The sequence below is a fragment of the Dermacentor albipictus genome, chromosome 6 (assembly GCF_038994185.2).
Source record: "Dermacentor albipictus isolate Rhodes 1998 colony chromosome 6, USDA_Dalb.pri_finalv2, whole genome shotgun sequence".
NCBI lineage: Eukaryota > Metazoa > Arthropoda > Arachnida > Ixodida > Ixodidae > Dermacentor > Dermacentor albipictus.
Genome location: NC_091826.1, coordinates 75,532,398 through 75,545,941, shown reverse-complemented (window position 1 = coordinate 75,545,941; position 13,544 = coordinate 75,532,398). Strand labels below are relative to the sequence as shown.

The 13,544-nt window shown below is 43.7% G+C and overlaps 1 protein-coding gene across 4 annotated transcripts in view; it reads right to left on the bottom strand.

Moving 5' to 3' along the window:
• The window catches only part of LOC135897120 (calcium-activated chloride channel regulator 1-like), a 255,364-nt gene that overhangs the window by 114,285 nt on the left and 127,535 nt on the right, over positions 1-13,544 (bottom strand). For all 4 annotated transcript variants that reach the window (XM_070520850.1, XM_070520851.1, XM_070520852.1 and 1 more), the window contains one exon: positions 7,142-7,269. In XM_070520850.1, the coding sequence (XP_070376951.1) occupies positions 7,142-7,269 (128 nt within the window). The remainder of the gene's footprint in view (positions 1-7,141; positions 7,270-13,544) is intronic.

The window sequence follows — 13,544 nt, the reverse complement described above, 5'->3', positions numbered from 1 at the left end:
TAACTACGTTATTTATATTAGTCTTTGTTTGCTGAATACGAAGCTAGTCAAATAGTACTTTGATATTTCTTTGTGCGAATCCTGCTTTTGTTTTTTTTTTCGTGAGAATTATGTCGCATAATGGGCCCTTTGTGTTTTATTTTACTGGGGAGACTGCAACTAGCACTGCGCTGTTGCTCGCCTAAGGAGAACTTGTATCATGTTCTATAAGATTAGTGTTCCTTTTCAATCGTTTCTTTTAATGTGTTATTCTTTTTATTTTATTTTCAGTACCCTAAAGGCCCCGAGAAGCATTACATAGGGGGGATACATTTCACACATGATATTGTAATAAAAATGACTGAAGGCAACAAGCACAGATTTGGTAGAAGAAACACTTTGTAAAATAAAAATGAAAAAAGAGGGAAAAAAACGAAAAGTAATTTGGGTGAGAGTACATGGTACAATTCATATTTGCTGTACATGGCACTTTCTTTTAGTTTTTAGTGTTTTTATGCTTAGCTGTTAAGTTTGTGTGATATTTTTGTACTGGTTCGTGCGTTAAGTGCTGCTTGGGGCTTTCAGAAACCAAGACATGACATTATGTTGTATTTTTATTGTTCACTTTTTTGTCATGTGACAGCTGCAGTCTGCCATTGTATATAACTGCAAATATTGTGTACATCATTACGTACTTGTCAAACGGTTGATACCAATAAGACGTTTCACAATAGAATTGCTGGTGGTGTCGTAACGAAGTTTTTCTTCGCTTAGTAAGAGTGGCACTTTGATTTGTTGTCCCGAACAGTCCAGGACTGTCTGAGAAGCTGCGTCCGCAAATAATCACTGGCTATAGTAGCGTCTCAAGCAGTCTGGGACAACAAATTGAAGCGGCCCAGTGCATGCATGCGTGACGAATAAAAGAAACAGCCAAAAATAGTATAATTAATGTCCTATGGACGTAAGTGTGCTTAATATTATTATCCATTAGATGTTACATGTATCCAGTGCTGACATCCCCACAACGTATTACTTACACGTTCCGGATGCATTTGCGATGATTCATAGTACATCTATGCAACGCTTTCCAGATAAATCTGGATATCTAATGGACATCCTGAATCTCCAAGGTGTACCATATTATGCACATTTAATGGATGTATCTGGCAATTTGGGTAGTTACAGGTAACAGCTTTGTTACCCGAGTTATACAAAGGAATTACCTTTTTTCCATTCATTAGGCATGGAGCAGTTTAGTAAAGATTTATTGAAGATGAGACACACGTATTTAGACACCTATTCTGCGTATCGGGTTATACAATTTTGGATATTTTGGGGTCCAGTTCCTTTTTTGGATCTAAGTTTAGTAGTAGAGTAAGTACTCCTGCCTCCTATCCTCTCCTATACTCCTATCTCTTGTGATTGGCTCAATTATGCTGCTGCAGGCTGTCGAAAGATCTGGTGTACTTTGGTCATCGGTACTGAAGACTGATTTAAAATACGAGTTTAATGAGTTTGCGCTGTCTTTGCGTTCTTCCGGTGTTAGTGTGTTGGTGCAATCATTTTTAGGGGTTTAAGTAGTTCCAAAATTTTGAGGGGAATTTGTTAGAAATGAATGTGGCTGTAGGAGATTATACATTTACATTAATAAAGGAAAAATGAGACAGCCACCCAAAAGTAGCTAAGTACTACAAAGTAAACCCATACGGGTTCCTCGGAAGAATAGCAGCGCAGTTCAGAAAAACTTCGCCCCAGTCCGGTACTCGAACCCGGCACCACCACCTTTTCGAGCAGCCGCCCTACTATCTGTCCTAACCAGGCGGCTAGCAGGTGCCAAGCGAAGCCGAACTTATCAAGATCTCAGAAGCAAAGACAAAAGTTTGACGTATTGGTTCTGCGGAAACCCGCAAGATGGAGAGAAATAATTAATAAAGGGAAAATGAGATATCCATCGAAACGTAGCTACGTCCTACAAAGGAGGAGCTAAGACAAGGAGTAGCGAGCCAAGTGCTTCGAGGAACCCGTATGGGTTTCATTTGTAGCACTTGGCTACATTTGGGTGTATGTCTAATTCTCCCTTTATTAATTACTTCTCTCCACCTTGCGTGTTTCCGCAGAACTATTACATTATACATGTACAGCTAAGAACGCTACAGGAACATATGAGGTGTGACCCCCTGACCAGACAGCTTGCACCAAGATACGCGCACTACGCTCCTTAGAAAGAAAAATATTTTTTATTGCGCAAAATGCAAAAAGGAAAGAAGAAGGCGACTGGAAAGAACGTACTTTTGTCGCCTTAACATATTCTACCGGCATTTAGATCAATAAAACAATTTTTCTCGGCTGAATAATGTTTCCTCAAGCAGCCCAAAGCGGCCACTTTTCGGCCGCGCTACGCGACACATCCAAATATCCACTCTGTTCGAGCTCATATAGGCATGCTCTGGGCCACATGACTCAGCACAATTGCAACCGTATCTTATTTTGAAACAGACAAATTTACTCGGGCGTTCCCTTCTGTTGTCTTCGTGCTTTCTTTCGCTGTGCCTCAAGTTATGCGAAATATGTTGGCCGAGACTTGCCTGACTGGTTAAGCTGCACAGAAATGGTAACTGAAGATATTGAAGAAAGGAAAAAAAATCTAGTTTCGCTCTCAGTAGCGAGAACCAAATTTTCACATTCATTTTTGACCCCAATTTTCTTAGAATGAAGCAAAATTATGTCTTGGACCTTACAGGGAAAGAAGTGATTCCTTAAAAAATAAAATATTGGTCTTCTATTGAATTGCATTTCTTTGTAAGAACGCTTCTGTGATTTTTGTTTTCTCCCATTAATTTTTTAGTGTAAATATTCCAAAGGGTATGAGAACTCTTTTCACAGGCTGTCTGCTTTTCTGTGCAGGTGGCGGTTTTTTGCTTGTTTTTGTTTTAGCCATATGAACCCATGCTGTTCACATCAACTGTTAGCAGTTGAATGGGGGTAATAAGGGCCAAGTTCCTTTTACCTTTGGTATGGCGCTAAAATTATGCAACGACATACGAAGTTCAGTCAATGGAAAGGTGTCGGAAATATGCTGCATGTGGTTTCTGTTCATGGGTATTAGGGTGCATAAACTTATTATATAAATAATATCTAACTGATGTACTGCAAAACGAGCACCCGGTATAAGCCAGAACTGTATATTCATGGCTAACGAACTTGTGCTTATAAATGAACATCTGCGAATTTGTTATACTCATTGCAAATATTATACTCATCAGCCAAAAAAAAACGATTGTGTTCTAGGTTGTGCCATTGGTCAATGGCACTAAAAATATTCTGTATACGATAGTGCTCAAGGTCGCCAGAATCTGCTAGAATAAATAGCTCTTGTGAAACTATCGTCTCCTAAATTTACAACGAGAAGCGGCAAACTATGTTTTGATTATTTATGGCTGCGTTATGTCACACCTCTTGCTGTGCAACCTCTACCGAAAGTGTATATAGCGCCAAACGTAAAAGAGAGGCGTTGATTTGCAGTCACAACTGCTTCGCGTAATCTTATGCTGGCAGAGTGCAACAGTGTTTTACACTTGGACATAAATCATAAAATTCTCCGTACAATAAAAAGGTGCAGCGGTGGCGTAGAGGTAAAACACCCGCCTCGCGTGCAAGAGGTCCGTGATTCGAATCCCGGTGCCGGCAATTTTCCACCGGATTAAAAAAAAAAAAAATCCGCGTGTTGATAGAATTGCACAAACAGGCCTGGAGTGTGGCCTGATCCCGGTGACCACAACCGGTAACGCACTCCCTCAACAGAGCAGGATTGGCCACCCTGGTGCAGTACTTGGCCACAACCTCCTATATGAACACAACAATCAAACCCCGGCCCTCAGTCCCCAGCAGCTGCGAAGCAACTGACCACGGCGGCGGTCAGACCTGCGACGCTGCAGAGGGTGCTAAGAATCACTGGCTCCGGACAGGCCGCCATTGGAATATGAACCTGGCAACGTTTAACGCTAGAACGTTATCTGGTGAGGCGAGTCTAGCAGTGCTATTGGAGGAATTAGAGGGCAGTAAGTGGGATATCATAGGGCTCAGTGAAGTTAGGAGGCCAAAAGAAGCATATACAGAGCTAAAAAGCGGGCACGTCCTGTGCTACCGGGGCTTAGCGGAGAGAAGAGAACTAGGTGTCGGATTCCTGATTAATAGGAATATAGCTGGTAACATACAGGAATTCTATAGCATTAACGAGAGGGTGGCAGGTCTTGTTCTGAAACTTAATAAGAGGTACAAAATGAAGATTGTACAGGCCTACGCCCCTACATCCAGTCATGATGACCAGGAAGTCGAAACCTTCTATGAAGACGTGGAATCGGCGATGGGTAGAGTGAAAACCAAATACACCATACTAATGGGTGACTTTAATGCCAAGGTAGGTAAGAAGCAGGCTGGAGACAAGGCAGTGGGGGAATACGGCATAGGCACTAGGAATAGCAGGGGAGAGTTATTAGTAGAGTTTGCGGAACAGAATAATATGAGGATAATGAATACCTTCTTCCGCAAGCGGGATGGCCGAAAGTGGACGTGGAGGAGCCCGAACGATGAGACTAGAAATGAAATAGACCTCATACTCTGCACTAACCCTGGCATCATACAAGATGTGGACGTGCTCGGCAAGGTGCGCTGCAGTGACCACAGGATGGTAAGAACTCGAATTAGCCTAGACCTGAGGAGGGAACGGAAGAAACTGGTACATAAGAAGCCGATTAATGAGTTAGCGGTACGAGGGAAAATAGAGGAATTCCAGATCAAGCTACAGAACAGGTATTCGGCTTTAACTGAGGAAGAGGACCTTAGTATTGAAGCAATGAACGACAATCTTGTGGGCATCATTAAGGAGTGTGCAATGGAAGTCGGTGGTAACTCCGTTAGGCAGAATACCAGCAAACTATCGCAGGAGACGAAAGATATGATCAAGAAACGCCAATGTATGAAAGCATCTAACCCTACAGCTAGAATAGAACTGGCAGAACTTTCGAAGTTAATCAACAAGCGTAAGACAGCTGACATAAGGAAGTATAGTATGGATAGAATTGAACATGCTCTCAGGAACGGAGGAAGCCTAAAAACAGTGAAGAAGAAACTAGGAATTGGCAAGAATCAGATGTATGCGTTAAGAGACAAAGCCGGCAATATCATTACTAATATGGATGAGATAGTTCAAGTGGCTGAGGAGTTCTATAGAGATTTATACAGTACCAGTGGCACCCACGAGGATAACGGAAGAGAAAATAGTCTAGACGAATTCGAAATCCCAAAGGTAACGCCGGAAGAAGTAAAGAAAGCCTTGGGAGATATGCAAAGGGGGAAGGCAGCTGGGGAGGATCAGGTAACAGCAGATTTGTTGAAGGATGGTGGGCAGATTGTTCTAGAGAAACTAGCCACCCTGTATACGCAATGCCTCATGACTTCGAGCGTACCGGAATCTTGGAAGAATGCTAACATAATCCTAATCCATAAGAAAGGGGATGCCAAAGACTTGAAAAATTATAGACCGATCGGCTTACTGTCCGTTGCGTACAAACTATTTACTAAGGTAATCGCAAATAGAATCAGGAGCACCTTAAAATTCTGTCAAGCAAAGGACCAGGCAGGATTCCGTAAAGGCTACTCAACAATAGATCATATTCACACTATCAATCAGGTAATAGAGAAATGCGCGGAATATAACCAACCCTTATATATAGCTTTCATTGATTACGAGAAAGCATTTGATTCTGTCGAAACCTCAGCAGTCATGGAGGCATTACGGAATCAGGGTGTAGACGAGCCGTATGTAAAAATACTGAAAGATATCTATAGCGGCTCCACAGCCACCGTAGTCCTCCATAAAGCAAGCAACAAAATCCCAATAAAGAAAGGCGTCAGGCAGGGAGATACGATATCTCCAATGCTATTCACAGCGTGTTTACAGGAGGTATTCAGAGACCTGGATTGGGAAGAATTGGGGATAAAAGTTAATCGAGAATACCTTAGTAACTTGCGATTCGCTGATGATATTGCCTTGCTTAGTAACTCAGGGGACCAATTGCAATGCATGCTCACTGACCTGGAGAGGCAAAGCAGAAGAGTGGGTCTAAAAATTAATCTGCAGAAAACTAAAGTAATGCTTAACAGTCTCGGAAGAGAACAGCAATTCACAATAGGCAGCGAGGCACTGGAAGTCGTAAGGGAATACATCTACTTATGGCAGGTAGTGACGGCGGATCCGGATCATGAGACGGAAATAATCAGAAGAATAAGAATGGGCTGGGGTGCATTTGGCAGGCATTCACAGATCATGAACAGCAGGTTGCCATTATCCCTTAAGAGAAAAGTATATAATAGCTGTGTCTTACCAGTACTCACCTACGGGGCAGAAACCTGGAGGCTTACGAAAAGGGTTCTACTCAAATTGAGGACGACGCAACGAGCTATGGAAAGAAGAATGATAGGTGTAACGTTAAGGGATAAGAAAAGAGCAGATTGGGTGAGGGAACAAACGCGAGTTAACGACATCTTAGTTGAAATCAAGAAAAAGAAATGGGCATGGGCAGGGCATGTAATGAGGAGGGAAGATAACCGATGGTCATTAAGGGTTACGGACTGGATTCCAAGGGAAGGGAAGCGTAGCAGGGGACGGCAGAAAGTTAGGTGGGCGGATGAGATTAAGAAGTTTGCAGGCAGGGCATGGCCACAATTAGTACATGACCGGGGTTGTTGGAGAACTATGGGAGAGGCCTTTGCCCTGCAGTGGGCGTAACTAGGCTGATGATGATGATGATGATGACATTAAAAAACCTAAATTATTCCAAAAGGGCGTTTTAAGGATCAGCAGAGGCATTCATACATTTTAATATTTAGTTCATACCAACACGAACAGGACTCTACAAAAGCATACACCACTGGCATTTTTCTTCCACAGTGCGATGTTAGTTTTAGATCATTCATCACTTCACCTGAAGCAGCATTCAAGCCCAAATGACAATTATTTCACCTGCTCTACAAATTCAGCAACTAGTACCCATGCATTTCAGGGTGTGATCAGTGGGAAGAAACATCCATCGATCGCCTAAGATGGCGAAAGAGGTGTGCAAGCAGAAAGCTGTCAGTTTATAAAAAAAAAGATTCCACGTACTCTTTGAAGTCATCATTCTTGCTGATGACCTCCCAAGTTGAAGCACCATCGCACATCTTGTTATGCAGGTTCGGCGCAAAACGGTTGTGGGGGTGCCTTCCATCCTTGCCTTCACAAAAATGACTTATCTGTAATATAACAGCAGGCGCCTTATTAGAGCGTGTAATATTACCTCTAAAAACTCATGAATATTAAATAGCACTCAAGTTTGTGTGGCGTCTGAAAGAAAACGTTGGTCTGTTTGGAATACATCACGAAGATCTGGCCCAGGAAGGATTATCAACGCGTAGGTTACCAAGAAAGAGGCACAAATGAAAATTATACACTTCCTTTATTTTCCCATTTCACTCACAGTTTACGAATCCTCTCGCAAGTTTCAAGGCCCGCCGGTACACAAAACAATGCAAGTTGGTACCATTCACTGTGATTCAGTAAAGCTTTTGACATTCTCAGTTCATGCTTCGGCTAAAGTTAAAGCATTTTGCTAGAAAATTTCCAGCTGCCATACTTTTACGATGTTATCTTATTGACAGCTTATGTTATCTTTGAATAATTTGCGAAATGTCTTTGTATAAGGCAGCTAGCGGCGTGCCTCATGCATCAGTAGTAGGATTCAGTTCAGTTTGTTTGAGTTTATTCTCCATTCAATAGCAATGAATATACAATACAATACAATACTATCTTTATTGTGTATTAGGAAAACAAAGTACATATAGCAGGCCTACCAAAGCCTCAGAGGGCTTGACTAGCAGTGTCTGACAGTCACGTCACAGAAAATTGCGCAGGGTTACTAGCCGAGTTAGCTATTAGCGGGTCGGAGCAAAATGTTGAACAGTTATACAAAATGTTACATCAAACTTCGACAATTCTAAGTTGTTTCTTAATCTCACGTCTTGTGTTTGCTTTTAACACAGGCGTTGGCAATTTATTAAATGTGGCTAGAACATATTATTGCCGCGTTCTCCTTCCGTACATTGCCGCAGTCTTGGGGATGACGTAGGGCTCCTTCGGTCTTAAGGAGCGGACAGAGGTATATCGTGATTTAATATCATTATTCCAGAAGTGTTTAATTACAACACTTTCGGTAATCAGAGAAGTGAAGTTTGGCAAATTCAACAACCTAAAGACGTTTGCATCTTGCTTTGGACACAAATCGTAAGCCACTGTTGACAGCAGTGAACGTAAAATTGAAATAATTCTTGAGCTCCACCTAAGAGTGCAATGGCCATACACAGTCAAGACATAACGTAGCACACTGTAAACTAAAGCAAGCAGAATAATGTTTCGAAGAGAGATTGGTATAAGACATCGCATATCGTATAATACACAGGAGACCGCACGCAGCCTTTTACAGATGTGGGATAATTGCGAGTTCCATAAAGATCACAGTCAAAAAGCTACCCAAGAGACTTAACAGAAGATGGATTTTTAACAGGTTGACATGTACATCCAAAACACTCTCAGTGTGTAAGAATAATGATGTCGTAGGCAGGATTTTTTTCATGGGGTTTGGAAACAGACAAGTCGCGTTTTAGAAGGGCTGATGCTTATTAAATTAGCCGCGAACCAGTCCATAGCTTCAGTTGCCTCATTCTGTAAGGAATGAGCAGAAAGAGCAGATGAACAGATAGTATGCGGACGAGGGTCCCAAGGGCAATGACTGCAACGGGGCCCTTCTTAAATCACTTTTTAACTGCTTAAATAATGTTTCTTCCACTTGGATTTCTTCCCGTCTCTCATAGGCCAATTCTCATGAAAATTTACGTTGTTAGTGACCCATGCCGTGCAGTGCGAGTTTTACTTTTCTGAATGGTGCATTATCATTAACCTCATGCTCAATGCTGTTTAGAGCAGAGCTGTGACTTTTTCTCGTGAAACAGCAAGTACCCCGCTTCCTTATTCTGCAGATTCTGTGCCGCTTTGTGAGGCCTTTGTGTTTAAAAATATTCGCGAACTCCTTGCTACAACGCTCACTTTTCTGCTCGGACTAAACGCTATGTAGGTTCTGCTTGCAGACAATAAAAAATACAATTCTCCACCAATTGTACGCAACAATGGGTTATCCTTAACTTCAATAAGTGTTGGTTTTGTGGACTAGGGAATGACTCCTTTAAATACAACTGTGGCATTGCAAAGTGGGTCCAGAATAAAATTGGCATATGTCATTTTGCTTTCCTAACACCAGGCCTGCAATATATTGTTACGCTGACTAGGTCACACATAATAAAGATGTATTTACCATATTTACAAGCGAGACAACGATGCATAAATGAGACGGCTGTCGAGGCCGATTCCGCCATCATCACCAGCAGCAGTAGCAGCATCATCAGCATCAGCCTGGTTAAGTACAATGCAGGGCAAAGGCCTCTCCCATACTTCTCCAACTACCATGTACTAATTGTGGCCATGTTGTCCGTGCACGCTTATTAATCTCATCCGCCCACCTAATTTTCTGCCGGCCTCTGCTACGCTTCCCTTCCCTTTGAATTCATTCCGTAACTCTCAATGGCCATCGGTTATCTTCCCTCCTCATTACGTGTCCTGCCCATGCCCATTTCTTTTTCTTGATTTCAACTAAGATATCCTTACCTCGCGTTTCTTCCCTTACCCAATCTGCTCTTTTCTTATCCCTTAACGTTACATCTATCATTCTTCTTTCCATAGCTTGTTGCGTTGTCCTCAATTTAAGTAGAACACTTTTCGTAAGCCTCCAGGTTTCCGCCCCATACGTTAGTACTCGTAAGACACAGCTCCTGTAAACTTTTCTCTTGAGGGATAATGGCAACCTGCTGTTCATGATCTGAGAATGCCTGCCAAACGCACCCCAGCCCATTCTTATTCTCCTCATCATTTCAGTCTCATGATCCGGATCCGCAGTCACTACCTGTCCTAAGTAGATGTATTCCCCTACCACTTCCAGTGCCTCACTACCTATCGTAAGCTGCTGTTCTCTTCCGAGACTGTTAAACATTACTTTTATTTTCTGTAGAATAATACTTAGACCCACCCTTCGGCTTTGCCTCTCCAGGTCAGTGAGCATGCATTGCAGTCGGTCCCCTGAGTTACTAAGCAAGGCAATATCATCAGCGAATCGCAAGATACTAAGGTACTCTCCATTAACATTATCGCCAATTCTTCCCAATTCAGGTCTCTGAATACCTCCTGTAAACACGCAGTGAATAGCATTGGAGAGATCGTATCTCCCTGCCTGACGCCCTTCTTTATTTTGGATTTTGTTGCTTTCTTTATGGAGGACTACGGTGGCTGTGGAGCCGCTATAGATATATTTCAATATTCTTACACACGGCTCGTCTACACCCTGATTCCGCAATGCCTCCATGACTGCTGAGATTTCGACTGATTCAAATGCTTTCTCGTAATCAATGAAAGCTACATATAAGGGTTGGTTATATTCCGCACATTTTTCTATCACCTGATTGATAGTGTGAATATGCTCTATTGTTGAGTAGTCTTTGCGGAATCCTGCCTGGTTCTTTGGTTGAGAGAAGTCTAAGGTGTTCCTGATTCTATTTGCAATTACCTTAGTAAATGCTATGTAGGCAGCGGACAGTAAGCAGATCTGTCTATAATTTTTCAAGTCTTTGGCGTCCCCTTTCTTGTGGATTAGGATTATGTTAGCATTTCTCCAAGGCTCCGGTACACACGTTTCACACACGTACACACGTACACACACGATTCCGCCTACACACGTTAAGTCGTCTTCTGACTGGTGCCACTCTTGGTTGCGTCGTAATACTGGCACGTGGTAGTGACGGCCAAGAAACACAGCACCAGAACTGTCAATAGTTTGACTAATCTTTTTATTGGGCGAACGTGTGCCCACAAATGCAAGCTGCACTCGAACTGCAACAATGACCGCAAAAACAGTTGGCGATCGTCGAAAACCTGAACCACCGGTCATGCACGTCGGCTTTTATACACAAGCCATGGAAGTTTCAGAGTAACAGCCGGTGCCCACGTGTTTTCCAGCAAGTACCACCCCATTCGCTTCGCTCATACAATCAGATTACAGAAACCCTGGCGAAAACCTACAAGGCATAGAACCATCGAAAGCATTCCAGAAAGTTCCAATCGTGCAGGTGTGTCTCGCGCTGAGCGTTAACGATTGTTAGCGTGTTCTTATTGAGTGAAATGCAGTCACCGAGAAAAGAAAGGATAAATAACCACACGTGTCAACACCCCCCTTTTATAGATCATGATCCCGAGCTACAAACAAGAGCACAAGAAACTAAAGCACATACAGTGAAGTGAAATAAAGAAACAAAGTCCCTAGTTAGCGTTGGTAGAAGGGCTCAATGCGCAGAACATGGACTATTTCAGGCCGTTAGAGGCGCCGCTGCGATTGCGAAATGCCGTCTCGCACGACTTTAAACTCCAGTGCGGCAATATGTAGGATGACCTTGTAGGGTCCGAACTACCGTCGCGAAAGCTTCTCGCTAAGCAGTCGACGGCATACTGGAGTCCAAACACGAACACGGTTGCCGGACTGGTATTCGACGTAGCGTCGTCCAAGATAGTAGCGTCGGCTGTCAGTCTTATACTGGTTTTTGATGTGCAGGTGGGCGATCTGTCGCGCTCCTTCGGCGAGCAGGAAATAGGCGGTGACGTCGATATTCTCTTCGTCAGTAACGTATGGTAGCATGACGTCGAGAGTCTTCGAAGAGTTTTTGCCGTGAACCAGCTTGAACGCCGCGATGTGCGCTATTTTTTTCGCTGCCGTGTTGTGAGCGAAGGCTGCGTACGGCAGGGCGACATTCCAAGATCTGTGCTCAACGTCGACGTACATCGCTAACATGTCGGTGAGCGTCTTGTTCAGATGTTTCGTTAGGCTCTTTGGTTGCGGGAGGTAGGCAGCGGTAATCCGGTGACTTGTCCGACTATACTTCAGTATTGCTTGAGTCAGCTATGCTGTGAAAGCCGTTACTTTTTCAGTCATCACAACTTCTCGCGCACCACATCTCATCGGGAGGTTCTCGATGAAAAAGCTGGCTAATTCTGCTCCACTACCTTTGGGCAGGGATTTCGTTTCGGCGTAGCCGGTAAGGTAGTCGGTAGCCACGACGATACACTTGTTTCCAGAGGTTGACGTCAGAATTCGACGCAACAAATTCATCCTCATCTGCTCAAACGTTAGGTAAGGAGGCTCGATCGGCTGTAGTAAACTAGCTGGACTTCTAGGTAGTGTCTTGAGCAGCTGAGAGTCTCAGCATGTCGTGACGTAACGGGCGACGTAGGCGGTCAGAAGCGGCGAGTAGTACTTCCCTTGTATTCTTGCAAGCATATGGGAAAACCCAATGTGCCCGGCAATCTGATCGTCATGCAGGGCGTGCAAGGCTTCGGGCCAAAGTGCTGCTGGAAAGAGGAGAGGGTGGCTTGCGCGGACTGCGGCGTTCTTTTTTACGAGGACGTCGTTGCGCAAGGAAAACGAAGATAGTCCACGCGGAAATACCCTAACGACAACGTCAGTGTTGCCTTATGAGCACTCCACAAGGCTTCATAACTCCGGGTCCACTCGTTGCTGCTCAGCGAAGTCGTCTGTAGTTATTGCTCCTGGGAAGGCGTTCATCCAATATTGGATGAGAAGGTCATCTCAAGCGAATAGGCACTTTTCCACCTTCTCGGTGAGTCATGATGACTTGATAGCCTCCACTACTGTCTGATACCGCCTCAGATGATCTTCGAAATTAGTGGCAGACTACAACGTCATGCAAGCAGACAAAACAAGTCTGCCACTTCAGTCCTGCCAAGACTGTGACCATCACGCGATGGAACATTGCAGGCGCAAAGTCCGAATGGCACCACCTTAAAGTTGAATATACTGCCTGGCGTAATAAACGCGGTCTTCTCTTGATCCCTTTCGTCGACTTCAATTTCCGAGTACCAGGCTCGAGGTCCATTGACGACAAGTACTTAGCATCCAGAGTCATTCTGCAGAGTCGGTCTAATGGTTCATCTATGCGTGGAACGGGGTGTACATCTATCTTGGTGATCTTGTCCAAGCGGCAATAATCGACGCAGAAGGGCAGAGTTACATCCATATTCTTCTACAATACCACAGGAGACGCCCACTGGCTTCTCGAAGGCTATTTGATGTCACTCATCATTTCTTTGAATTGTTGCGTTATAGCTTCTTATTCTCGCAACGACACTCGGCAACTGCTCTGGTGTAGTGGTCGATTAGATTCTTAGGTTATTATTGGATGCTTTGCAAGGGGCGTTTGCCGAGCCTGATGACGAGGAAAAGCAGTCATTTTATTGTCGGAGAATACATTCCAGCTATTGTGGCTTACGTCATGGGGAGGCTTGGATTTATTTCGAAGACTTTTTCGGGAACTATGGTCGTCGAGGTGGATGTGGCAGAATTGCAGAGGAGAAACGCATT